Raw genomic sequence first — 26,807 nt, 5'->3', positions numbered from 1 at the left:
GAGAGAGAGAGAGAGAGAGAGAGAGAGAGAGAGAGAGAGAGAGAGAGAGAGGGGGAAGGAGGGTAGCGAGTGCGCGCTGTCTTGCTCCCGCGTGCGAGTCTCCTTCACTGCGGTGTCACCGTCGGCCCTCCCTGCACCCAGCACACTCATTCCGAGAGTCGCTTTCGTCGCTCACTCTCTCGCTCCTGAATGGGACGCCCCATGAGTGCAAGAGAGACGGAGCGACGAAAACGACGCTCGGAATCAGTCTGCCGGTTCTCACGGCCCGGCGCGAAATCTCTCATCAGCGGTACGAGCCGAGCCGAGCCCGCCAGACTGCACACTGATCCCGAGAGTCGTCTTCGTCGCTCCGTCTCCGTCGCACCCACGGGGCCGCGGGGCGTCGCGTGCAGGTGCGAGGGAGACAGCAAGCCGACTCTGGGAATGGGTCTGCAGCGCGGGCGGGTTGCTTGGCGCCAAAAGGTCGCGCCGCCGGACTCGGCGGCGTCAAACTCAAAATACCCGATAAACCAAACGAACCGCGCGCCGCGCAAAGAACCAAAGCGCGCACCGAAAGGTCCTCGTTAGCGAAAAAGAAAGAGAGTGGGTGGGGCGGCGAGCGGCATGGCAACGGGCTGAGGGGGCTGAGCCACCCCGCCACTACTGAATCAGCATACTGTAAGTTACGCCGAGGCATCGCGTCGCATCGCGTTGCCGTGCTGTTGGAAAATCAGGGACAGCAATCGGCGGTGCGGGGCCCGGCTGCCCCCCCCCCCCCTCCACGCCGAGCGACGCCCCCGTCGTGTCTAATATTTAATAGCGGCGTGGCTCGGAAACGCGGCAAAAGCACGAGGCGGCCGCGCCACGGCCACGGGACCAACCACTGCGGTTTGGCGTGACGTCATTCCAAGTCCCGAGCGAAACGGTACGCCTTGGATCAAAAGTCTGGCAGCGATTGGGTACTGTACACAAAGCGGCATTGCCAAGCAGTGTGAATTAACTTTAAGGCGATTTCCAAGCGTCGCCAAGCTGGGAAATCAATCTAAGCGGTGACTTCCGAGCACGAGCATGCAGTAAATTAATTCAAGCATTGTCGAGAGGCAAATTAGAAATTCAAACCGTCGCCACGCTGGGGCGGCGCGGCGGCGCACTATGTACTGCTAAGCGGCGGGCTGAGCGGCTGCAAAGCCGTGAGGCCGTGGCACATAAGCCACGGTGAAGCTAGGCCAAGCGAGTGAGTCCCGCCTAAGCAGCACAGACAGCCAGCGCGCCAGCGGACGGAATCAAAGAGGCGGTTTCGCCGCTCTGTCTCTCTCTCTCTCTCTCTTCTCTCTCTCTCTCTCTCTCTCTCTCTCTCTCTCTCTCTCTGCGGCGTGGCAGACCGGCAGGCAGACGGCAGACCGATCGGCCAAAGCGCGCTGCCCGCGGCGCGGAGCGGCCCCGGTGTGGTGCGCGGTCCGAGGCGCGGTCCCCACACGCGTAACCCCTTCTCTCTCTCGCACTCATCGGCAAGTCCGCGAGGAGTGACAAGGACGGAAAGCAGCGGCAGCGTGTGCGAGGTGCGTGGGCCGGGTGGGGCCACGCAGTATACAGTGCACGCTCGGCGAGGTCACCCAAACGACCCCAACCTAGAGACGTGCCCACGTTTCGCAATCGAATCGAACTGGCCCGAATCCGACTCGAAGACTACGAGTCAACCAGGTTCCATGTCGAATTTTCAGTCGTTATAAGCCCCAGGTCATTTTGTCGCGAAAAATTAAAGAAATCAAAATTGGAGCAGTTTCGGATCGATTCGACCAGGAAACCATTGATTCACACTCAAACCGAAATAACCTGGGTTGGTCCTAATTATTGGCAGTGCTCGTACACTGCGCTCCGTACCGCAGTGGCCTGGACACAGCCCGGGTCCCCATATCTGCGCATCCTGTTTGGCGCAGCGCGGCCCGGGTTGGCTTGGGTTGGCCAGCCCCGTCGTTTGCTACCGCCGCGCTCGCCTCCCTGCTATCGGGAGGCTCATCTCACGAGTCGAACAGGGGGGGGGGGGGGAGGGGGGGGAGGGGGGAGGGAGGGGAGGCGGAGCCAATCGCCTGCATACGCCATAGACGGCCAGCCCGCTCACATACGTTTAACTCTTTTTAACCCCTTTTGGCTGTATATCAGGAAACAAAGCGCGCTCGGTGCCGGGGAACAATGTGGCCAAATAAAAAGGAAGGTGCAATGGAATGGCGCCCTCTCACTCGCACACCTGCACCGCCTGCACCGACTTCTAACCCCGCCGCAACCTCGAGCCTCGAGCTGGCTGCCACGGCCGGGCGAGGCGTTGGAGGCGAGGCGGAGCTTCGCGAGCTTCGCGCGGCGCGGAAGACAAGACGCTGACTTGGCGGCACGACGCCGCGGCCTTTTTGTGCGCAGGCCGTCGACGCCGAGCCCCGGGGCACAGTGGGCCAGAAGACCGGTGGAGGCGGCCAAAACTCCAGACGCGTTTTGAGCTCCAGAGTCGCTAAACAGGACTCGAACACCGGATTACAGACTCTGTAATCCGGTACTCGAACCGAACGTGTGACCCCACCAATGGATTCCTCGTTCGGAGAGCAATCCACTGGTGGGGTCACACGTTCGGTACGAGTCACATTTCGCGACTCTGGAGCTCAAAACGTGTCCAGAATTTTGGCCGCCTCCACCTGTCTTCTGGCTCACTGAGCGACGTGCTCCTGACCGCCCCCGTGGTCCTCGTCCCCGAGAGCGTCAACCCGGACTGGGCACAGCCAGTGGCCGCCTGGCCGACATGGCAGTTTCGGTTCGGCACGACGACCTGGCGGGGCAGTGCGGCAGCGCCCCGCAGATAGGCAGATAAGGCCAATTTATAGCTCTTTGTTGTATTGAGACATTGGCGGGGCGGGGCGGGGCGGCTGGACTCGCAATTAGGAGCGGTCTTCTCGCCACTCCGCGTCGTCGTCGTCGTGCCCAGTGTCGTGCGGTCCAGCGCGGCGACGACGCCCCTGGAGGGTACGCTGGAGGCCGCAGGGAGGTCGATGGAAGTGCGGCCAGCGCGAGGAAACCGGACGGCAAAGTCCCCAAACAGACAGGTGCGCGAGACTCGACTCAAACAGTGGCGGATCCAGAGAGGTTCAGGAGGGGCGACAAGAGGCCTACTACAGGGGGCAGAGTGCGCGACTTCTTGCCTGCTACCTTTCGAAGGACAAGTCCTCACAGCGCTCCGGCGATCCAGCAGTAACGCGCCCAAAAGACGAAATTTGCGTCACACCGGGAGAGGAACGGACACCAGGCCCCGGACAGCAGAAGACGCTCGGGGCGCTTCCTCACAGTGCCCACGGCTCACGGCCTCGCCACCGCCGCCCTGCACGCCGCCGTCGTGCACACCGCGGCGCAGGCAGACACGGCGGCCGAGGCCGAGTTTGAACGCCGCCGCAGCGCCACGGCGAGCGAACAATATTTGCCAGCGCCCTATCTGCGCGTTGCGCCTCATCTCTTTATTGTGCTGCTCACGAACTGACCTTCAACCGGCGTGAGTAGCGAACCGCTTTTTGAGCAAACCAACAACAACAACAACAACAACAACACTGTACAATTAAGCGGCGCTGCAAAGTGACGCCTGCATTCCCTCCTCGCCGTGCTCGGCGTGCTCGCGGTGTACAGTCTGTCTCAGGTCGGAACGAGCCTGGAGACGGTCGCGTCGTTGCAGCGGTAGTGCGGCTACCTGCTATTGAGGGTGGCAGTGGCCTGTGCCGAACCCCCGCTGCGAAGGGTCTGTCCCTTTTCATTTCAGAGGTGTTGCTGCAGTTGCTGAGGAGGCAAGTGAACCTCGCCAAGCTCGTTCCGACCTGAGACAGACTGCCCGCAGTCCGCGGCGCCGTCGAGGAGGCCGCCATCTTGGACGCCGCGAGGCTGCGGCCAGGCCGGCATGGCTGGTCGATCCCCTCTTGGTCCGCGGCTCGGCTCCGCGGCTCCGCGGCGCACTGCAGCCTGCAGCCCCAGATCAGCTGACGGCTGTCCGGTCCGTTCCAGTCGCGGAGCGGGTTGTGTTGTCATTCGCATGCGGAGCTTGCGGAGCGCCATTTTGTGAAAGTGAACGGAACAGTGTACCAGCAGTACGTACACTGCCAAGAGTGAAACGGGTACACTACGAGGAACTTTCTCATAGTACGAAAGAAATGACGCAAGCATGATTACAGCGTTGATTCGTAATGAAAATGCCCCAAAAAGTCAAAAGGACCAATTATGCTTTGACACTTAGTAGAGAGTACAGTATGGACGGAGACAAAACTCTTTGGCTGTGACTGTTTTTCCTCCACCAGGTTGTCTCGCCGTGAACACAAGAAATGTTCCATCGGTCATGTTTTCAGGTTTTTTTGGCAGTGTAGTCTCATGCTGCATTAATGAGGTGCTCCGTGATGCAGCACTACCCGCGGCGATTGACGGCCGACCCGCGAGATGGATGGAGTCTCCGGCCTCGTCTGCGAGACTCCAGTGCTCCAGCACAGGCAGAGCTTGGCCCGGCCAGGGGGCGACAAGCAGGTCCACGACAAGCAGGGCGACAAGCAGGGCGACAAGCAGGGCGACAAGCGGGGCGACGACAAGCAGGGCGACGACAAGCAGGGTGACGACAAGCAGGGTGCACTGGTGAAAGAAAGGCATTAAAATTATGCCCTTAAAGGGCGTAAACGATTTACGCCCTTAAAGGGCATAAATCGTTAATGCCTTTGGGAAGGGCATTGAAATTTTGCTTGAAATTCCTATACCATTTACGCCCTTCCCAAGGGCATAAACGATTAATGCCCTTGCAAGGGCGTAAAAGAGTATTTATGCCCTTAAGGGCGTAGTTTTTATGCCTTTGTTTTACCAGTGTGACGACAAGCAGGGCGACATGCGGGGCGACGACAAGCAGGGCGACGACAAGCAGGGCAAGAAGCAGGGTGACAACAAGCAGGGCGACAAGCTGGGCGACAAGCAGGGTGACAAGCAGGGCGACAAGCAGGGCGACAAGCAGGGCGACAAGCAGGGCGACAAGCAGGGCGACAAGCAGGGCGACAAGCAGGGCGACAAGCAGGGCGGCAAGCAGGGCGACAAGCAGGGCGACGACAAGCAGGGCCACAACAAGGAGGGCGACCGCGGTGCAAACCACGCGAACTGGCGGGCGCGAACACGAGCACGGCGATTCCGAAGACTCGTGGCGTCGCCCTGCCTCTCTCGCACCCCTGCGGGCCCTGCTGGGCGCCCAGCGTGTGCGACGGAGACGGCGCGACCGGCGCGGCGGCTGCAGGCGCTTTACGACAGGTGGGCTGATAAGAGCCGCACGCGCGCAGCTCAACGCGGAGCGCTGCGGAGCGCGGAGGCCATGAAACAATAACACGTCTATAATTTCAGCTCGTTTGGCATGCGACCCGTCGATGCGTGCGTTCGATCTGGCGTCCGATATCTCGCCCCGGTATCGAAGTAGTATCGAAGCGCGAGCGACGCGTCGGGGGGCATTGTTCTCAATAAGGAGGTGCTCCGGGCAGGACCAGGGACTACTTGTCCACACCTGGAGGGCGCGGTGGCGAGCAGGCACTGCCAGGCAGGCTGGCGGCCCGAGGAGCCTCGCCGACTGGAGGGCGCTGGAGCGGCCGCTGGAGCCATGGCTGGAACGCTCTCTAGGCCCTGCTGGACCGCTGCGCCCGGGCGAACCTCTCCCACAGTGCGGTCCTGGTGGAGCCTTGCTGGGCCTCGCTCAGGCAGGCGCCCGTCTCGCTGGTCTCCACGCACCTCCAGCTCCAGGCAGGACTCCAGCCGGGACTCCAGCCAGGACTCCAGCCGCCCGGCGAGGAGCGGCGGGGCGGCGGCGGGGACAGGTGAGCAGGGGGCCGCGCACCATCCGGCAACACCGCGCCGGGAGAAGGAGGAGGAGGAGGACGACTTGAGACGGACGAGCTGCTATGCGCCAAGCCAGCCACGCCAGCCACGCCGCCCGGCTGCGTCTGGCTGCCTGCCTGCCTGCCTGCCTGCCTGCCTGCCTGCCCCGTCTGCCCGCGGCTACCTTGCCTGCCAGCCGCGTCTGCCCGGCGGCCCGAAGGTACCAAACCAGAGCCGCGCTGCCGCGCGCACGGGTACCAACAACGGGAGCCCGCCTGAGTCAGGTCCCTTGCAGTCCCTCGGTCCGGAAGGAGAGCAGGGCGCGCAGGGCGCAGGGCTCGGCAGCGCCTTGGAGCGCTTTGCAGGTCACGGAGGCACCGGCGGACACCATGGCGGACACCCTGATAGGCCCTGGGAACGACGCGCCCTTCTAGTGGGCACTAGCCCTTCGTCAGACGGGTTCGTCGCTCTCTCTCGCTCTCACGGGGCGGCCCGTAGGGGTGCGAGAGAGACGCAGCCACATGTGCTCCCTTTCGGCGGCGCGTTTGCCAGCCCGTTTGCCGAGCCTGGAGGGAGGGGAGGGAGTCACTACCCGCCACCAGGGACTGATTGGTGAAATCGGGGCCCCCGGCGGTGGAAAGTAGTGTCGGATTCGACCGCCAGGGGCGTCAGGGGGGGGGGCGTGAGAATTAATGAACTTGGAGCGGGACACTCGAGGAGGGTCTGGGCTTTGTGTGTTGCAGCATCATTCCGAGCGGGATTACAGTGACGTGGCCCCGAGGAGCCCCGACATCACTAATCCCGGATTCAGGCCATCCTCCTTTCCTGGAAATCGCACAAAATGGACGCGGCGCACATACAATGTAAAAACGTGGATGAAAGGAGATAAACCGGGGCGGTCTTTGCACCGGCGGAATGCGGCCGGGCGGGCTCTAGATTTGGGCCGCGCTGGCAGGGCTGGCAGTTCTCCGTGATTAGCTCGATGACGGTATTCACGGTGTAGGCTAGTGCACTGTGAAGGCCCCCACAGACCACGCCGGGCTGTTCTCCAGGCAGACTCCAGCAGGACTCCAGCAACGCGGAATGCGCGCATGCCTGGGAGTACTGACCTTCAGCGCCGAGGCGGCCCTGGCGGCCCCGCGGCCCCCAGCCAGCAACCATACCCTCTACTCCGAAAATGTTACTCGTGGTAGTGCACTCCTCCACGTCACCAGGAACAGACGCAACACTTTTATCGCAGCACAAGAGGAGAAAAAAAGGGTCTGGTGGCGAAACGGCTGATAGATAGATGGGATAGATCTTGACGGGCTGTGGGAAGCCTACCTCCGAGCTGATAAGGGCTGATAAAGGCAATAAAGAATAACAGATAAGCGTCGTGTAAATAGGAGGAGCGCTACGGGCACTCGCAGCGTCTTTCAAACCATCTCGACAGAGTCGACAGCCTACACCGCTCGACCTTCAAAATTTCGTCGAGTTCCCCCGCCATGCCGCTCGCCACTTCAAAAAAGTAAGAGGCACTCGCACACAAGCGGGCCTCGCCAAGGAAACAGAAACACTGCCCCCCCCCCTCACACACACACACACGTCAGATATATACATGGACACCCAGAGGAAAATCTGCACTCTGCACACGCACACACACACACACACAGTGCAGTGCGCAGTACAGTGGGTGCTCCGATTGGAGGACGGTAGTCCGCCAGCTGCGAGGATGGATTTTCGCGCTTATGTCAGCCGGCCTAGAGATTACACACTCCTTATCGGCGACCGAGTAGCGCCGCGACACATAACGCGTTCGCGCGGCGGCGTCCACCTCCTCGCCTATATGTACCCGGCCAAAAAGACGGGGCAGGGCGCCTCTGTCTGGGGTTCAGGTTGCGCGGCCGCGACCATGCAGCGGCAAGCAGCGGGTCCGGTTTGCCGTGTGGAATGCACGGCGCGCTCGTAAACGGCAAGCGTTACGTTACGTACCACAGGGGGGCCGGGCGTAATGCACGTGTTTTCTCCGTTCTTTGTTCAACCACCTTTCGTTTCGACGACCGTTTCTCTTTTTTTTCGTACGTACGTACTTTTGTTTCGAGTACTATCGCGGACCGAAGGGCACGCCTGACACACTAACGTGTGGCGTTCTGTACTGTGTGTGTGTGTGTGTGTGTGTGTGTGTGTGTTGCCCTGCCTGGCAGTGCCTGCCCGGGCTCGGTTCGCAAGGTGCCACCACCACAACAGTGCAATCAAATACGATTGTTTACGTCTCGCGAACGCGGCCACGCGGCGCTGCTGCCGTTGTGCCTCGCGCGCGGCAGAACCCGGCAAAACGAGGCAAAAGCTCTCAAAACCGAAAAGGGAAAGAAAAGAAAACCTCAGGGGCATGGGAGATAGTGAGAGAGAGAGAGAGAAAGAGAGAAAGAGAGATCAGCAGTGAGAATTTAATTAAAACCTGAAGAGGTCTAGCTACGCATGCTACGCATGGAGAAGGCGGTTCACGCGTTCCACTCGTTCCCAGGACCTCAGAGACAGTCTCGTTAATCAGGGGGGCATTACACGGCATTACATGGGAAGCGCGTCGGCCTCTTCCGTCTCCAACATCCTGTGCACCTCCTCGAGTTCCTCAGTTCCTCTCCCACCGCGTGGACCAGGAAGGAACTCGGAAGGAACAACGACACCTTCCATAACTGCAAACTAAGCCTTACCACACTACAAAAAAAAAACTTTTTAAATTTTTTTCATGTCGATGGTGTTTGTATCAGCGCGCGCGTGCGGCGAGAGAAGAGAAGGGCTGCTCTCGGCACATCCTCCCCCTGAGAGGAGATTCAACGCCATCCCTACCTTCCGGTCGAGGCCGGAACAGGAAGCGGGCCGAGAGGACCTTCCTGCCTCTCTCTCTCTCTCTCTCTCTCTCTCTCTCTCTCTCTCTCTCTCTCTCTCTCTCTCTCTCTCTCACGCAACTCGACGCTGGTTGGGACAGGGTTAGGTTCCATCCCTCCAGCTGCATGTAAGGTGCAGCAGCCCCCGCTCCAGCAGCGCTCCCGCAGGCAGGGCGTCGCGTTCCCACACCCCTGGCCCGCTTCGGCCCGCTTCGCCTGCACTTTCCTTCCATTTTCCCCTCTTTTTCTGTCCGCCCACATGTCTGGCCAGACGTCGGCAGGCAGGGCAGGCCGCCTGGCCTCCTCCAGACAGACGATACGAAGGGCCTGGATTCTGGATATGGCGGCGGTGCCGGTCCCGCCCGGGGCGTTGTGTTCTATAGTCCGTGACAACGTTTCTGTGCAGAGACCTGGCTCGGGCCGTACACTTACAGTCAAAAATCGGCACCTTGGGCATACACATGTGTCCGGAAGGGAAGGGACACATGGTCTGCTCTACTTTTGTACAGTCGGTACAGTCCACAGCATTTTTGCCTCGGCGACACGCAGGGTGGGGGCGGGGCCGCCTGGTGACGGTCGCGCCGTCTGGTCCTGGACCTTCTCGGAAGACGAGCCGAGACTAATTAGCATAAATCTAGGAAAATTAGTTTCTAACAACTTGAGAGTAAAACGCAAAACATTTTTGGATTCCTTACAGAATGGAGAGTAAGAGCATGTTTGAATCATGTTTCTACGACGCTCCGTTCGAATTTTAGCCGGCATGTGCTTCGTTTGAACACCTTCTTTAACGGGCAACTACGTCCTTCAAAATCATCGTAGAAACAAGTGATTGGTATCTATTTTCTTCTCTTTGCACGAGGATGAAGAATATGACCTCCAAATCATTAAAAAATTAACCCTAGCGAAAATCGAAATCGGTACTAGGCGCCCCGCCTCCTTTGGGGATGGCAGGTAGGCCGACCCTCCTTCCCCACAGCACGGACCCTCCACGCTGAACCAAGATGCATTTGCGTAGTGACTGTACGCCCCAAGCCAGGTCTCTGCACAGAAACGTTGTCACGGACTATAGGCCGGCGTTTTTAATTGTTAGGCGCCACCGCCTTCTCGCCGCCCACGACTCTGTCAGCGACACCTGCCGGTCGTCGGCGGCGAGAAGGCGGTGGCGCGGTGGCCGCGACGGTGGCGCCGAGAATTGGCGACGGCCGCGGAATCGCGGAGTCACGCGGCTTTCCTGGAAAGTGACGCACAAGCAGCGCCACGCTCCGCGCCGCGGCCGCCAGCGAGCGTTTTGAACCGCGCCCAGAAACCATGTTCGACGCCGCGGAGTGGCTGGCCACGACGGCCGTTTGTTCTGGGGCCTCCGGGGGCCTTCGGGCACCTTCGGGCACCTTCGGGCACCTTCGGGGCTCCCCAAACGTCTGACCTACATCAACAGGGTCTGCAGGGCCCGCCGGCACAACGCGGCCGCGCGGAGCCAGGCAAGCCAGCAGCCCTCCAGGGGGCCTAGACTTGAAAGCACTATCTCGAGAATCACCCCTGCGGCCCGTCGCCGCGTCTCTCTCGCGCCCCTTGCGGGACGCCCCGTGAGAGCGAGACAGACGTACGTAGCGCCCCGGCCATGGGGAGGCACTGTTCTCAGATCATGCAAATGAAGGGGAGGCAGAGCGCGGCCGAGCCTCGGCCAAGCTGTGGGCAGAGATTGCAAAGCCTTGCAGAGCACTGCGAAGCGAGCCCGAGGACGACAGTGCTTTCTTGGCGGTAAAGTGAAATGCTGGAACGGTCGGGCAGGGAAATACTCCGTGACGGAAATTCAGGCAGAAGGAGAAGGAGGTCTCTCCGGCCCTGCCCGCTGCGCTGCAACCCGACCCCGGAGCTCCTCAGTACAGGTGCAACGGCGCATCAAACCAACCAACCAAGCCACCCTCCCTTCGGTTCCCTTTGGCCTTGTCCAACCACAACATTCAAAGAAATTCCGAGAAGCCGTCACTCACGGTGCACACACGCACACACACACACACACACTGCGCCGCGCGCAGCACAGGTGAGCGCCATTTGACCGTCGTGGCGCAGCGTGGCCTGGATGTGGCCGTTTGACCATCTGCCGCGCGCGGAGCGGAGCAGAGCGTGGAGCACGTCAAGAAGGCCGTCAAGGTCTTCGGCCACCAGCGGGACTGACCATCGGACGGACGGTCGGTCGTTTCCGAAAGCGTTCCAATTTTTCCCGCCACAGTGATGACAAAATAGCGGGAGCGCCGCCGTGAGGCCGAGGACCCAAATTGACGCCGGTGCAGTCACGAGGTGAACCAGAGAGGGGAGAGAGAGGGAGAGAGAGAGAGGCGGTCCGTCCTTGCCCAGTCGTAGTCAATAACACGCGTAAAACGTCCAAACTAGTTCGCTAAGAAGTCGAAGGGGAGGAAGACTTGAAGTCGACTTGCACTACTACTAATACATGATGATGATTACATCTTGACTACTTCCGTTTGCAGTACCTCAAGTACTACGTGAAGGAGGGGGGCAGTAAACATTCCTGGAACGCCCCATCGTTAGGGGAGTCACTCTTGCACGGCAGGGATGTTGTTACAAACTGACCGCGAGGGTGCGTACACTGTAAGTAACACGTTCGAACGAATGCGTGGAAAATGCGGCGAGGCCGTGTGGCAACGGCGGACTTGCTTTTTCCCCGTCGCGACTCGACAATTTCGCTGCGTTTGTGTTGCCGGCCGAAACCAGAGCCCGTCGCTACTCCCACGCTGAGACCCTTAGGCTCTGCGACGCGATGCCCGCCCACCAGCACACACACACACACAAACACGCACACACACACACACACACACACACACACACACATGTGCAACTCGTTTCCAGAGCCTTCTCCACTGCCGGAGTCAATTTCTGTCGCCGAGTCAGCTGGAATCGGCCGTGGCCTGGCCGTGGCACAGCCAGGAAAAAGAGAATATCGGCCACGTGTTGCCGTGGGCCGCCTGAATTCGACCTAACGAGGTACGTACCGCGCGCCCTTTCCACGACCAGCAGCGAGAGAGAGAGAGAGAGAGAGAGTGGGTGACAGATAGAGAGAGAGAGAGAGAGAGAGAGAGAGAGAGAGAGAGAGAGAGAGAGAGAGAGAGAGAGTGGGCGACGGATAGAGAGAGAGAGTGTGTGTAAAAAGGAAATCAGTAACAAGAGCGGAAGACGGTTCCACAAGTGGTTGGCGTGTCTGATGTCGGTTTTTCGCCCACATTTTTTCCTTCTTCCCTCCCCTCCTCCAGGAGGGGTTGCTCTGACGGCATTCCTCGAGCCCCGCCCCCGCCCGACTCCCCGCTCCTCCCCAAAGCACAGGTCGAGCCTATATACACTGCGCACAATAGTTCCCAACCTCACCTCACCTGTGCTGGCGGCCTGGCGGCCTGGCCGCCTCCGAGAGCGCCGAGAGGCCGGTCGGGGCTTTGTCCGTCCCCTGCGCGCCCCGAACGCAGCCGCCACGGAGCAGGCCCAGCAGGGCATGGTGGCGGTGAGGCGGTGCACCTGGGTGTTGCAGAAATCTCGCCGGCTTATACATCCCTCGCGTTCGTTACTTTCGGCGAAGCTTCTCGGCGCGCGCTTTCAGAGCGTTGTAAACATGTAGAACTGTCGTCTAGAGCCAGTGGCGTGCGCAGGGGGGGGGGTCATGACCCCCCCCCCTTTGGCCACTAGACAGCCGCCTGGAAGGTAGGCAAATTGCGTCACTTTCCCCCTGTAAGTAGGCAAAAAGCGTGGCCTGACCCCCCCCTTTCTAAATTTCTGCGCACGCCACTGTCTAGAGCTCGGCCTCCTTCGACAAAAATCCTTGAATTTAGAAACTTGTTTTTCCGTTCTTCTGTTTTGTTTTGGAAAGTAAATGAGCCGAGGAACAGCCTCTTTGAATAAACACTTTCCGGTGGAGCGGCACCGACAGCCCGAAAGGCGTTATCACGCCGGCGCCAGTCCTGCCGGCCCGGCCGGCCCAGCCCGCCCCGCCCGGTGAGAAGACCACTGTCAAATCGACGTTAGGCTCACCGGGCCACTTTCGTCAGGGTCGACGCCCCGGGACCGACGGCCCAGATAAGAAGGCTGTCGTTATGCGCGAGACAGACGTCGCCGTGCCGTCCAGGTGCCGAGGAAGTTGGTGTCGCAAAGCAAAGCTAGCAGAAGGGCGGCACAGAAGCTGCTCCTTGCTTTTTGGCGCGCCACAGGCTCGCTGCTGCTGTTGCTGTGAGCGAACCTGGCGGGGTTCCTTGCATAAGCCTGCCTGCGGTCGCCCCGCGCCCCGCCCGCCGGGCTCCGCAAGGCCGACAAGAAGTGCCTGCCGCCTGTCGGGGTTCCTCGGAGACCTCGTCGAAGACGCACCGGCAGTGCCGCGGCAACAACGCGCCCATGTGGGTGACCTGCGCAACGCCGCAGGGCGGCACAGCCTGTGGCTCAGCCAGCACACCTTCACGGGTCACCGGCGTGCCGTGGCGTGGCGTGCCCCCAATCTGGAGCCCCCGCCGCCTCCCTGGCTCCTCCGCCTCCCCGGCATGAAAGGGACAATGCGCGTATTGTTTTCAGGTAGGGCTGTTTTCGAATGGCGCGGATGATTCACTAAGCCCTGTAACGGTGCCGGGCTAAAGCTGTCCTGGCGCTAGTGCGCTGCCGCGCCGCGCCACGCCGGGCCGTCCCGGGACACGGTCAGGCCGGCTGGGCTGGGCTGGGTCAGGCGGACAGCTGCGAATGCACGGCAGGTAGATGACGGATTCCCACGACAAGCCGGGCCACGCCACGCCACGCCACGCCGGCCCTCCCACGCCGGGTCGGGCTGCCGGGCCACCCCGCGGTACCCTCACTCGCACGACGACGTGCACGACGAGCAGGAAGCGGGCTGCATGCGTGGACTCGGTGGACTCGCGTTACGTGCATTGGTGCACGGCCGGCCCGCCTCGGACAGTAATCAAAAGCCCGGCTGAATGGCGTGTGGCGTGGCCGGCTGGGCTGGCGGGGCTGGCTCCAGCGAAGGGTTCCGAGAAGGAGCGGTCCGAGCCTCCAGCTCCACAGTGCTCCAGCGCTGCAGCCTCCCACTCGGCCGGCCTGCTGCACACCTAGCCAGCCCAGCGAGCCTAGCCGGCTGCCCCCTCCTCCTCCCCACCCGGTAGGCCCGGTAGGCCCCACAGCCCACAGGAATGCAGGCAAGGGGTGCGTATACTTACTTTTGCCCTTGACGAACTCGGAGCGGTCCGGCAGGGCGGCGTGTGCCGCGCCCTGCAGGAGGACAAGAAGTACTCCAAGCAGCAGGGGGACGCAATGCCCCCGGCCGGGCTGCATCATGGCGCCCTCGTTCGCATCACACTAACACCACTGCACTGGCATCGCACACCCACACGTGCACGCGCACACACTCTGGAGCACAATCAGCACTGACACTTCACACTAACGGGGCCTGCTCAATTCCATAGCAAGCGTTTCTCGCACTGGGGGAGGGGGAAGCAGAGGGGAACGCGCCGGTTAATCCACACTTTGGCACTTTGGTTCACAGGTGTTGCAGGTAGGTATCCGTATTCCACAGGGTTTGCAGGCGCGAAACGACGTTCAACGTTTCCGAATCGTTTTTATCCCGTTTTGTTGTTTCCACTCGGCGGCCCGGACACTCGGCAGCGAGCGAGCGAGGCGCGAACGACGGACGACGCGGCGACGTCGTGTCCTCGCCGGCACAGCTCAAGAGCGACTAACCCGAGGAGCGGCGGCGGACCCGGCCGGCCCCGGCGCGGCGCGGCGGCCCCCCTCCCGCGGCCCCCGCCGGCACGGCTCCGGCTCGGCTCCGCTCAAGACGGCCCCCCGTCGGCGTGGCGCGGCTGCGCTCGCCGTCTTGCTCGGCTCGGCTCGCCCGGCTGGCGAAGAGCAGGCTCGGCTCCGGGACTCCGGACTCCGGGCGAGGGACCCGCTGCGGCGCAGTGCTGCTCGCTGCGCACCACCAACACACCAACACCTGACACTGCCTGCCTGCCTGCCCGGCTGCTGCGGCGGCGGCTGAGGTTGCTGCTTGCCGCGCGGCGCCTGCGGGACCCTTTTATTTTGTTGTTGTTACCGGACAACAAGTAGTACTCAACGCCGGTCCGCGCGCCCGCGCCGCGGCCGGCCGGCCGGGGACCGCGTCTTATCAGGGCGGCCCTGGCCGAGAACGCCGCGCTGGGTAGGCAGCCACGCCGCGCCGCTGCGTGCGCGTTGCCTACCCGCCGGGCGCTCGCGGCCAAACACGCGACGCGAGGTCCGAGCGGCCGTCGCCATCGGCATGCCCTCGGCGCGGTCCTCTCTGGTGCAGCCCGCCAGGGGAGGCACAGCGCCCTGCCTGGCCAACGCATTCCGGTTTCATAACCGCAGCCTGTGTACTGCTGGATGAGAAATTGGCCCTGCGTTTGCAGTGGGCTGGTTTGGGCCAATCGGGGCGAGGGACTTCCCCCGCGACGCGGCGAGGCGGTGCGAGGCGCGGGTGCGACACCTTGTTCCTTGTTCACCGCGCGGCCCGGCCGGCCCCGCCAAGCACACTCATTCCGAGACTCGTTTTCGTCGCTCTGTCTCTCTCGCTCTCGTGGGGCGTCCCGCACAGGTGCGAGGAAGGCAGCCGGAGACTGCAGCGCGGGGCCCGTCGAAGGTGCACGGCTAAAGCGTCTAGAGCACGCCGCCGCGGCAGCTTCACTGTGTTATTAATCAAGGCGAGAGAAACAAAGAGCATGTGTGCTGGAAGCGCTGGAAGGAAGGCCCTGGAAGGCCCTGGCTGGAAGGACTGGGGGGAGGACCCGCAAGGGCCGGCGGGGCGAGGAGGGAGAGGGGAGGCGACGTTTGAGATGAACATAGAGATAGAGCCGGGCCCGGCCGGCCGGAGGCTGGAATGCTGCGCTGGAGCCGGCTGGAGCGGGCCGGCTGCCTGCCGGCCTGCCGGCCTGCCCGTGCAGGTATGCGGCCGGCCCGAGCAGCCAGCCAGCCAGGTCCCCCCTGACACTCCCCCCGCCCCGCGCCGCGCCGAGGCAGCGGGGGGCAAGGGGCCGTCCTCGACGAGCCTGGAGGAGAAAAGCAGAGTGTTTGCTGGAAGAGGCGATGCACGGCGCCATTCCACGCAACCTGCGATGCACTCCTTGGTGCCCGCCCCGTTTCCAGGGGCTTTCCAGGGGCTTTCCAGGGGGCGTGCGTGGGGCGCAGGGAAAATGGTTATGGGCCGGCACGATCGGGTTCGATAGCATCCGCGCCGGGGCACTGCTACCAATGTCACTCAGCCTGTGTCACTGCCGACGGTATCCCGACAGCCAAGAACAAGAGGGAGAATAATAATGAAATCCAGCAGAAGGGTGGCGGCGGTCGGAACAACAGGCACACACACAGAGGCACACACACACAGGCACACACACACACGCACACACACACAGGCACACACACAAACACGCACTCACACACACGCCTCACATCGGCCCTCGAACACTGATCAACAACCGATCAACCGAAATGAAAGCACCTCTCCTCGAGTGGAGCCTCTCACAACGGGCCGAGGTAGAGGCGAGACTTCTCAGACCACGCTCCACCCTGAAAAAAAAAACCTTTAAAAAAATCCAAGGACTACCGTGGAATATTAATAATTTTTATTTGAAAAGGGCCGCGCGATCTTTTCGGACAGTGTACTCCCCTCTCGATGTGAGACAAAATATATAAACCAGGCCGCGCGCTGCGTACTGCGCACTGCGTACCGCGTGCCCAGGGCGTGCCCTGCCCGACAGGTGAATGGCATCACCGAAATAAATAATGCACGTGCGGCGAATCGCGGAGAGGAGACGAACGAGAAGAAGAAGAAGAGGAGGAAGAAGAAGAAGGAGGAGGGGGAGGAGAGATGAAGGCGGCCACAACGACGGGCTATCGGGTTGGTTCCGAGGAAGTGCCCCGGACGCATCAATGGGACTTCCTCCCCGGTGACAATGGTCCAGCCAGTAATCTCGGCGCTAATACCGCACCGGGAGAGGGAGGGAGAGAGGGAGAGAGGGAGAGAGGGAGAGAGAGAGAGAGAGAGAGAGAGAGAGAGAGAGAGAGAGAGAGAGAGAGAGAGAGAGAGAGAGTGACTGACCACCACGGCTGGGGGCGCACCGGCCTGCGGCCTGGTGTCTGGGGTGCCCGGGAATACCCCATTCGCTGGAGCTGCCGTCCGAGACGCGGTCCGAGAGGGCCTTTCCAAGAGGTCAGTCTGCGCTGCAAGGGGGCGACCGAATGAGTAAGACTCTGCCGAATGGAGTCTACCTGCTGGAGCTTGAGCTTGAATCAGACCCAAGGTCCGAGCGCGAAGCGCGTTTTCCATCGGATGTAAACTCTGCGGAAAAAAAAAGATGGATTTGCCCGGGGATGGAGAAGGAACGAAACGGTCCAATTCCTGCTAGTGTACACTGTATGTGCGGACACGAATAAGGCTTTGCAAAACACGAGGAAAGCGCACGCCGTCTGCGCCGTCCACCGGAAACAAGGCGATGATCGCTACCGGAGTTACCCCCACAAGCCCCACACAAACACACAACACACACACACACCACACACACACACACACACACACACACACACACACACACACACACACACACACAATCGCGTCGCCCCAGACGGAGAGCAAAAGAAGACGGATCCGCATCGGGAAAAAAAATAAAATATCTCCGGATCGCGAATGAACCACGACGACGGCGGGGTTTGTCGTCATTCCTTTGCCAGTCGAGTGAACTTGCGCGAGCACCGAGCAACCGCCACCAAAACACAGCGATTGTCGCGCCACCGTAAGACTTCCGGATCGGCCGGACGGACCCTCGGATGGACCAGGACGCGGAAGTGGCACTGCCCCGCACTGCCTGCCCTCCGGACTTGCGGACTTCCGGGCGGACAGGTGGTTGTCGCACCGCCGCAGCACTGCCGCAGCACGTGTCGGACGAGGGCGGATCCATGGCAGGGTTGGCGGCGACGCAAAGGTTGCCTACTTCCAGGGGCAAAGTGCCGCGCCTTCGCGGGACTTTTTCATCGCTCTGTCTCTCTCGCACCTATACGAGGCGCCCACGAGTGCGAGAGAGACAGAGCGACGAAAGCGACCCGCCACGTGCAGCCGGTGTCTGTTTGGCTGAAACTTTCTCGGGCGTTAGGTTGGCCCGGCGCGGCCCGGCCGTGTCGATGCGGGAGCAGCAGGGTATATGGCGTGTCCACTGGGCGCGTACAGCCACCTGGCGCGAGTAGGCGTTGTAGAGGGCGCGGCGCGGACGGGGGGCGGGGAGGGGAGGGGAGGGGGACATCGGAGACGCGCCACGTTCGCTCCGCGCTTCGCAGAAGTCAAGTCGTCGATCGTCCCTGGACTGCCGGCCGGCCACACTGTTAGGGCCGGTGGGTAGGGTGTCCGTGGTGTCCGTGGTGTCCGTGGTGTCCGCGGCCGGCCCGGCGAGCTGCTGAGGTTGGCAAAGCACCTCCCCCGATGGTGTGCCGTCGGCGTGCCGTCGGCCAGCGCAGCACTACGCCGCGCCGCGTGGGACCTACACCGGCATGGCGCACTGCTTGGCCAGCGCCAGCGCGGCCAACGCCGTCGGGAGGAGAGCGCGCCAAACGCGTTCGCAGAAACCGCCGTGGCAGCAGCGACGCTAAACGCTAAACCAAAGCGCAGCTAAAGCGAAGCGTCAGGGCAAGTCGTGCACCTGCACTGCAGGGCCGAGGGCCGAACACGCACCCGGCCACCAGAGCCACCAGCGCGTGCGTGCATTACGGAGCACGGCGTCGAGCACGCCGTCGAGCACGGCGTCGAGCACGGCGTCGAGCACGGCGTCGAGCACCACGTCACGCAGGGCACGGCCGTGCCCCGGGCACGCGCAGCACGCGCTATCTCCGTATTTGCACACTCATTGGCACGAGCGACCCAAACAAAGCAGCGAGCAAGCAGCGCGCGGCGCAAACTCCAGACCTCCAGACACAGCGCGTTTCAGCAAAACAGCAACGCGCAAGTCCAAAGTGACATGTTGCCGCACATCTCTTTCTAGTTCCAGCCTACCTTGCCTGTTCCAGCCTCCAGCCGGCAAACATTCAGTTTGCGACCGAAGAGCAGCAGGGGAATTATTTCTTGTTGGCGATTGGCCATCACGCCTGCACAAGAAGTACCCGTTCCGGGAGCCCTCGCCAGTCCCGCCGCCTTCGGGATGCCTTCGGGACGCCTTCGGGACGCCTTCGGGACCCGTGCAGCGGCCTCGAGAAGTCATTAGCCTCCGACACGTAGGTACACATGAGCGCACACACACTCACACACACACGAACGCACGGGGCAAGGTGAACGGTCAACCCACTACTCATTTCGAGATTCCTCCTGGTCCTCTTTTATCCCCCTCTCTTTCCCCCCCCTCGCCCCCCCCTTCTCTCTCTCTCTCTCTCTCTCTCTCTCTCTCTCTCCCAGGAAGATCAAGCTTGCTCAAAAAGTGAAGGCGCACTCGGTAAAGATCCTCGCGGAGATGCGTTCGTGTACAGTCGCGCATTACCCGCGCCGCAATGCAAGTGACAGGGGTCGTTCCAAGACGAGTCCGCTTGCCATTCCGCGAGTGTACTGGAAGGGGTCTAGAGGCCGTCCCCACAACCCCCTCACTTACACACGCACGCGCGCACACACACACACACACACGAACGCAGTGCACTGATTTATCCCGAACCAATCTCAGGCGAGAACTCATTAACGGCCAGTAATTATCGCACCTGAGTGCCTGGACGGCCCGGACGGCCTGGACGGCCCGGACGGCCCGGACGGCCTGGACCGACTTTTGACGGACAGGGAGACAGGGACGCAACGCGGCGAGTCCAAGAGACTGAAGACAGAGGCGAAGACAGCAGGGGCTGCGAGGGGAAGGGTGATCCCGGCCGGGGGGTCCCCCCCCCTCTCTCTCTCTCATCTCTCTCTCTCTCTCTCTCTCTCTCTCTCTCTCTCTCTCTCTCTCTCTCTCTCTCTCTCTCTCTCTCTCTCTCTCTCTCTCTCTCGTGGTCTGCAGTGAGGGTGGCGGCGGTGCCAGGGAGGAGCCTAGGGGCGGGGCGATCCGAAAAGCATTAGTCGTCGGAAGGCGGCGTGAGTAGGTAACCACACTGTGAGTACGCATTACTTGGCGACTAATTGGTGCGGCCGCCCAACCCGGTGACCTCGGCAGGGTCAGCCGAACAAGCTCCACTCGATCGATCTCCCTTCACCCTTTTGTCCTTACCCTTCCAAGGGCGGAGGCGCGCGGCGGGCCCTTTGTTATTGGTCGTCGCGCCCTTCGAGATGGTCTCGGAGATGCCCTGCGGTGCCCTGCAGATAGAGCCCCGAGGGCCCTGGGGCCGCACCTCCCCGAGGCACTCGATGACCTCCACCGTAAGGCCCCGCGGCGCCGAAAACGGAGCCGTGAATTTGGAGGCACTCACACACACGCCAACTTCCTGACTTCCCTTCGCCCCTTAGCCAGTCGGCCCGACCTGTCCGGGTACTCGTCGGGCACCCATCAAGCCCGCCTCACTCCCCGAGTCGCGGCACGTCCGGGACGGCACAGTGGGCCAGAAGACCGGTGGAGGCGGCCAGAACTCTAGACGCGTTTTGAGCTCCAGAGTCGCTAAGCAGGACTCGAACCGAACGTGTGACCCTACCAATGGATTGCTTTCCGAACGAGGAACCCATTGGTGGGGTCACACGTTCGATTCGGTCTCATTTAGCGACTCTGGAGCTCAAAACGCGTCTAGAATTTTGGCCGCCTCCACCGGTCTTCTGGCCCACTGTGGACGGCTCGGGACAGCCGGGACGGTGCGGCCACCTCACGTGTAACGTCTGTGTAATCGCTGCTTGGTAAATAAAGTCCGACGGCGGCATTGGCGGGCGAGGACAGCCACGGCGGGGTGGTCTGTCGCGCCACTCGTTCATTTCCCCCAGTATTTGTCGCATTCCGTCAAAATATGAAAAATCTCGACGGCGTACTATTGGGGAGGGAAGAGAGGCGTCGGTCGCCGTGACCCTGCCTGCGCTTGCAGCAGAGAGATTCCCAACACGTCTCTCTCGCACCCCTGCGGCCTGCGGGGCGCCCCATGAGTGCAAGACAGAGGCAGAGCTAAGACGAAGTCCAGTTCGGAATCAGTCCGCTGCTACCATGCGCGTTGGCCGAGAGCTGCTATTTGAGCGCAGCGAGCAGGGCCCGTAATCACCGCCTCGGGGGGCAGGGGCGGGCCGGGGAGGGGGAGGGGCAAGGTGAAGGGCGTCGTATTGAGGCGGAGCGTGGCGGGCAGGTGTTAGAAAGGGCGCTGCGCTGCGGAATGTGCTCCGGATAAGATAGGCCCACCGCAGGCAGCAGGCAGCTTCCACCGCAGTGCGTGCAAGGCGCTCGGCAAGCAGGAATGCAATCGGGATGATGGTGGCGATGATGCCTGCCTCCGTGGTCACCACCATCACCACTAACACCTCCACCTCCACCACTAACATCTCCACCAAGACGAGACGCACAGTGCTCTAAAAATCAAAGAGTGTACATGGTATGCTCTAACTGGAGTATGCCTGCAAGCACGCTCTAGCTAGCGCATGCCTGCCAAGCATGCACTAACTAGTGCATACATGCCATGTACACGCTTCCTCATGCAGAAAAATCCCTATCCCTTATGCAGTAAATGTACGCTTCAGTTATCGTGTACATGGCATGTATGCACTAGTTAGTGCATGCTTGGCAGGCATGCGCTAGTTAGAGCGTGCTTGCAGGCATGCTCCAGTTAGGGCGTACCATGTACACTCTTTGATTTGTAGAGTGGGCCAGAAGACCGGCGCAGGCGGCCAAAACTCTAGACGCGTTTTGAGCTCCAGAGTAGCCAAGCAGGACTCGAACCGAACGTGTGACCCCACCAATGGATTCCTTGTTCGGAGAGCTATCCATTGGTGGGGTCACACATTCGGTTCGAGTCCCATTTGACTCTGGAGCTCAAAACGCGTCAAGAGTTTTGTCCGCTTCCACCGGTCTTCTGGCCCACTGTGAGACGTCGCTCCGGCAACACCTTTCCGCTTTTCCCCGGGCCGGGCCGGGCAGGCCAGTAAGACACGCGGGAAAATAATTGCCCCGCTAAAGTGCGCAAAGACGAAAGGCGAAGGTGTGTAATTTGGGGGCCGAACGCCGAATCGGGTGGGTGTGGGGAGCCAGCCGTGTGCCCGCGGGCCGCGCCGAGCCTGGGAGTCTGGAGTCCCTTTTGGCCTGTCGGGAGGCTGGACCAAGGCTGGACCAGCAACACACACTCCTACAACCGTGGCCTTCAAGTTCGTCCATGGAATCCACTCACATGCCGCAAGGAAACACCTTGAATTTTTTTTTGTGACCACATTTTAGCATTTTTCGAGACATTTTAAGGTTAAATTTCACGTTTTTCTTGCCATTTTTTCAAACCAACCGCTTCCCTGTTTCCCCGCAAAAACGTCAAAATTCCACGGCGCCTTTTCAATCCGTCCGCCTCCCGGTCGGGCGGGTCGAAGTTGGCCGAAGGGGTTCGGTATCCATTTTCACGAGCGCATAAATAACACCCCGCGAAATAAACAAAAGCCACGAAGGGAACGTGAGAGCGTGAGCCGAGCGCGAGCGGAGCGTGAGCCGAGCGTGAGCCGAGCGTGAGCCGGCGGGCCGATACAGTACGGCGACGGAACGCGTCCAAATCACAGGGCACCGAGCGACTGCGTGCCTCGGGCAGGGCAGGGTATGCGTGAGCACACGTACGTACCGAGCGAGGGCACACGCACACATGCACACACGGACGCTCGGACAGAAGCTCGGCCAGCGTCGCGGGTTCAAACACCAAGGGCGCGCCTTTTTTCTCTCGGCCCGTTTACCGCCTGCGCCCCATGACCCTCGTCTCGCTGACGGGGGTGAGGCCGGTCGGCCAAGGCTTCGACTTCGACGAAGCATGAGACTAGGGGTAATGGACTCGCAACGGAGCTGGCCGGAATCTCTGCTTTGCTAATTGTAGTTCACTATTTCTCCGACTAAATATGCGAGTTTTGAGATGGCTCGGGCATTTTTGGAAAGAAGACATCTTAAAGTATGCCCTAAATTCAAAAAAGTTTCAATTTTCCCACCAGGGCTCGAACAGGAACAGCTTCGCCGTTGCGCTACTCAAATGCGCAGGGCGACGGCCATGGTGCCAGGGGCGACGCAGGGGGGGCGCCTCTTCAACTTGCGCTAGAAGCTTCCGGATGCCACAAAAGTGATGGGACAAGTGGTGCACCTTGATATATGTCGAAGACAAACTATGTCCCATCACTTTTGCGGCATCGGGAAGCTTCTATCGCAAGTTGGAGATGCGTCCCCCCTGCGTCGCCCCTGGCACCATGGCCGTCGCCCTGCGCATTTGAGAAGCGCAACGGTTAAGCTGTTCCTGTTCGAGCCCTGGTGGGAAAATTGAAACTTTTTTGAATTTAGGGCATACTTTAAGATGTCTTCTTTCCAAAAATGCCCGAGCCATCTCAAAAATCGCATATTTAGTCGGAGAAATAGTGAACTACAATTAGCAAGGCAGAGATTCCGGCCAGCTCCGTTGCGAGTCCATTACCCCTAGTCTCATGGACGAAGCTGCGGACTGATTCCGAGATTCATCGCTGTGTCTCTCTCGTACCTGTGCAGGAGGCCCCACGAGTGCGAGAGAGACAGCGACGGGGGTGCAAACGGCTTCTAATTAATGACGGGGCGGTGCGGGGTGCACAGGTGCAGGGCACTGCAGGGCGCTGCAGGCAGTGCAGGCACCGCGCAGGTCAGTCCACCGCATTCGAAATGAGCGAGTAGAAATATCGGCGGGCAGCCTCCAGCTTCTAGCCTCCAGCTGGGCGGCCCGGCCCGCCGTCTCATTCCGAACAGTTGCGCTCTGTCTCGCTCGCACCCTCGCGGGATGCTCCGTGAGTGCGACAGAGACACAGAATGAGCCGGCTTTGCTGTCCGTTCGGCGATGTGAACTTTGTGATGGAATTTGTTTACGAGCGGGGCGGGCCGGTCCAGGGCCGCCCTACCTGGCCCTACTGGCCCAAACCGTCTGGCGTGTCTGGCGCCTAGCGCGCCTAGCGAACCGAGCCCAGCTTCAGCACCGCCTTGCCCCGCCTTGCCCTACCTTGCCCTACTCGCCGAGCCGCAGCGAGCCGCGCCGCCCGCACCGGCTCCCCCGTGGTCATCCCAAATTGGGCAGGTTGTTTCTCATAGTCGCTCTGCCCCCTCCCCCTTCTTGCACCTCTCCGTGGTCGCCTTGGTCGCCGCCTTGGTCGCCGCCGTGGTAGCCGCGCGACGACGCCACCGCCGCCGCTTAGTCCGTTTTTACAACCCCCGCCGTAAAACGAACCTCGGCATTGACTCCCCCGCATCAGCTCATTGCGCCGTTTTGCGGTGGACTTTACTTCATTTTTTATCCGCGTGCGTCGGTGTCGTTTTAGCGCTGCTTTAGCGCTGCTACACGGCCAGGACGGCGCGTCCAGCCAGCCACGCGATCGGGAGTCTCTTACTTCAGACTCCTCGAAGCGAGGCTCAAGTGGACACACTTCTTCGCCCCGAGAGGCTCATGCAGGTAGACAGGTAGGCGGAGGGCTCCTCACAGGGAGAGGGGGGGGGGGCTTTTCATTTTGGAAACTGACACAAGCACATAATGGATTGCAACAGTCCTCCCTATCCGCCTCCATCATCCCAGATTTTCTCATTTTTTCTCCCTTTGTCTCCCTTCGCTCTCTCTCTCTCTCTCTCTCTCTCTCTCTCTCTCTCTCTCTCTCTCTCTCTCTCTCTCTCTCTCTCTCTCTCTTTCTCTGTCGCTCTCCCTAATCTTTCGCGAGCCACAGGCGTGGCGGCGATACAGGAGCGAGGGGGGCGAGGGGCGGCAGGGGCGGGCAGGGTAGGGGGCAGGGGGCGCTGCGGGAGATCGGGCCCAGAAACAAAGGCGCTCTCCTTTTGCAGGCGTTTGCAGGCAGGTCCTCCCTGGCGGACCCTGCCGGGCTTGGCGCCGAATGTTTTCCAAAGAGACGCTACCAGCTTTTGCCACTTTGCCACCTCGACGCCACCTCGGTGCTGCAGACCGACTCCGGGAGTCGTTCTCATCGCGCTGTCTCTCTCGCACTTCGTAGGCGACGTCCCATGAGTGCGAGGGAGACAGAGCGACCGGAATGACTCTCGGAATCAGTCTGCCGGCGCTAGGCGGCGCTTGGCGGTGCGCGCCACACGCAGAGCGGGGGACTTTCTCCTCGCCTAGGAGCAACTGCACCGGAAGCATAAACCGCGCGCCAACACTTTGGAATCACTCCTCCGCCTTTTGGAAACAATACAGTGGAGTGACGGCCCTCGCCGCCTCGCGATGGGAACGCTGGAACGCACGGGCCAGGGCGGCCGTCAGCGGCCGTAACCCTTCCCAGTCTCCCCAGCCGCAGCGGGTGACCCGGCCGATATCAACCCAAACGCGCTGACTCATCTGCCCCTGGAAATAGGCAACCGCCCGCTGGGCCGTTAGGCCGGCCGATCCGACTTAGACACTACACTGCCAGCGAACGCAGGGCACCCGGGCCCAGAGTTATGGCTGACTGTAACGTCCCGGCGGACCGGCAGCTCCAGTTACCGCCTTCAAACACGCTAGAGCGCGCTAGGCCGGCCCTTGGGGCAGCCGGCTGCCCTGTGCAGTAACAGGAGCCGGCCGCCGCGGCGGGGTCTCGAACCCGGGCGCGGCGCGCGTCGGGGCGGCGTCCCTGACCACGCGGCCGCCAGATGCCAATTCGAGGGTCGTTTTCGTCGCTCTGTCTCTCTCGCGCTCATGAGGTGTCCCGTATAGGTGGGAGAGAGACACAGCGACGACTCTGGGAATCAGTGCGCAGGGTGGCAGGGTCCCACGGCCGCAGCGCCCCCCGATTCGGGTTCGGGTCCTTCGGGTCTCCGGGCCGCCAAATGGTCACTCTATAAACGTCCCCGCCCCGCCTGTTTTACGGGCCGCCTCGCCTTTGTTGTCCGGGACGAATTTCTGCGCGCGGGCCGATCCACACCACCCTAACCTAACCTAACCTGGCCGCCCGGCTGGCCGGCCTACCTGTGGCTGCTAATTGCAGTGCAGTGGGTCGCACAGCCTCGCTGGGCGAGCGGGGCGAGCTGGGCGAGCTGGGCGCAGTAAAGCACGTAGCCATGGGAACGGACGCGGCTGTAAAAGTGTGAAAAGCCTCGGAGGCGCCAGGGCCGAGGCGGCGCCAGTGGCGGATCCAGTGACATCATGAGAGGGGCAAAGTGTGGCGTTTTGCTTACCTTTTAGGCGGCTATCTAGAGGGGGGATGGAGGGGGAAGTGTCCTCCCCCTCCTGGGTCCGCGTCCAAGTGGCGCCAGCGGAGCGCACTGCACGACGGCGGGAAAGAGTTGTCGCTGCTTGTCATGCAGGACGAATGTCGCGGCCGCGCTCCGGACACGTCCTCGACGAACACGTGTCGCGTCGCGCGTGTCGCGCCGTCGCCATTTTGCCACTTTTTATTTCATTACGCCTCTTTTTTCCCTCTGGCCGCTTACGTCGGCGCCGCGACGACCTCAAGCCGCACCGCGTTGAGTTGTCCAGTCCGGGACGCCCGCCGCGGCGCGCCGCCACCATTGTCCAGCACGGTCACGCCCCGTCCAGCCCCGTCCAGCCCCGTCCAGCCCCGTCCAGCGGTGCTCCAGGGCCACTTCAAGGAGGCGGAGTCCAGGTCAATCCTTGCCTCCACCTCCGATCTTCACAGTGTACTAACCCTCGCAACATTAACCGTCGAGATAAAAAAATGGCCCGGATAAATGAAAAATAAACGATCGTTTGATTATGCTCGAGAAATTCCACGCAAAAGCCGACCCTGCTTCTCCACCCGTTTTGATACGTGGGTAGAGGAGGGTGTGATAGATGAACGATGCTTTTAAATTTTGCCCGCGATTTTGGAGAAAATAAAGTAGTCCTCGGTGCTGGACGGTCCCCTTGCTCTTGACTCTTTAGCCACTGCACTGCACACCTCTCCGTCCCGTCCCGGCCCGGGCCGGGCCACTCGGCGACGCAAGCACAATGCGAACCAACGGCGAAATGAGAAGTCTATTCACCCTGGGTGCTCGGCTCTGCAAGTGTGGCACAGTGTGGCGGCGCGGCGGTGGC

At 61.3% G+C, this 26,807-nt stretch overlaps 1 protein-coding gene across 2 annotated transcripts in view; it reads right to left on the bottom strand.

The window, feature by feature from the left end:
* LOC117653548 (epidermal growth factor receptor) overlaps window positions 1–26,807 on the bottom strand; it is a 134,021-nt gene that overhangs the window by 23,932 nt on the left and 83,282 nt on the right. The window contains exon 1 of one of the 2 annotated variants that reach the window (XM_034399311.1): window positions 13,892–14,396. The exons of the other annotated variant lie outside the window; for it this stretch is intronic. Coding sequence (XP_034255202.1) covers window positions 13,892–14,009 — 118 coding nt within the window. The 5' untranslated portion in view covers window positions 14,010–14,396. Of the gene's footprint in view, window positions 1–13,891; window positions 14,397–26,807 lie in introns of those variants that run through there. 2 annotated transcript variants of the gene reach the window in all.

This window comes from Thrips palmi, unplaced genomic scaffold (assembly GCF_012932325.1).
Source record: "Thrips palmi isolate BJ-2018 unplaced genomic scaffold, TpBJ-2018v1 HiC_scaffold_8, whole genome shotgun sequence".
Taxonomy (NCBI): Eukaryota; Metazoa; Arthropoda; class Insecta; order Thysanoptera; family Thripidae; genus Thrips; species Thrips palmi.
This window is presented reverse-complemented; position numbering and strand designations above follow the sequence as displayed.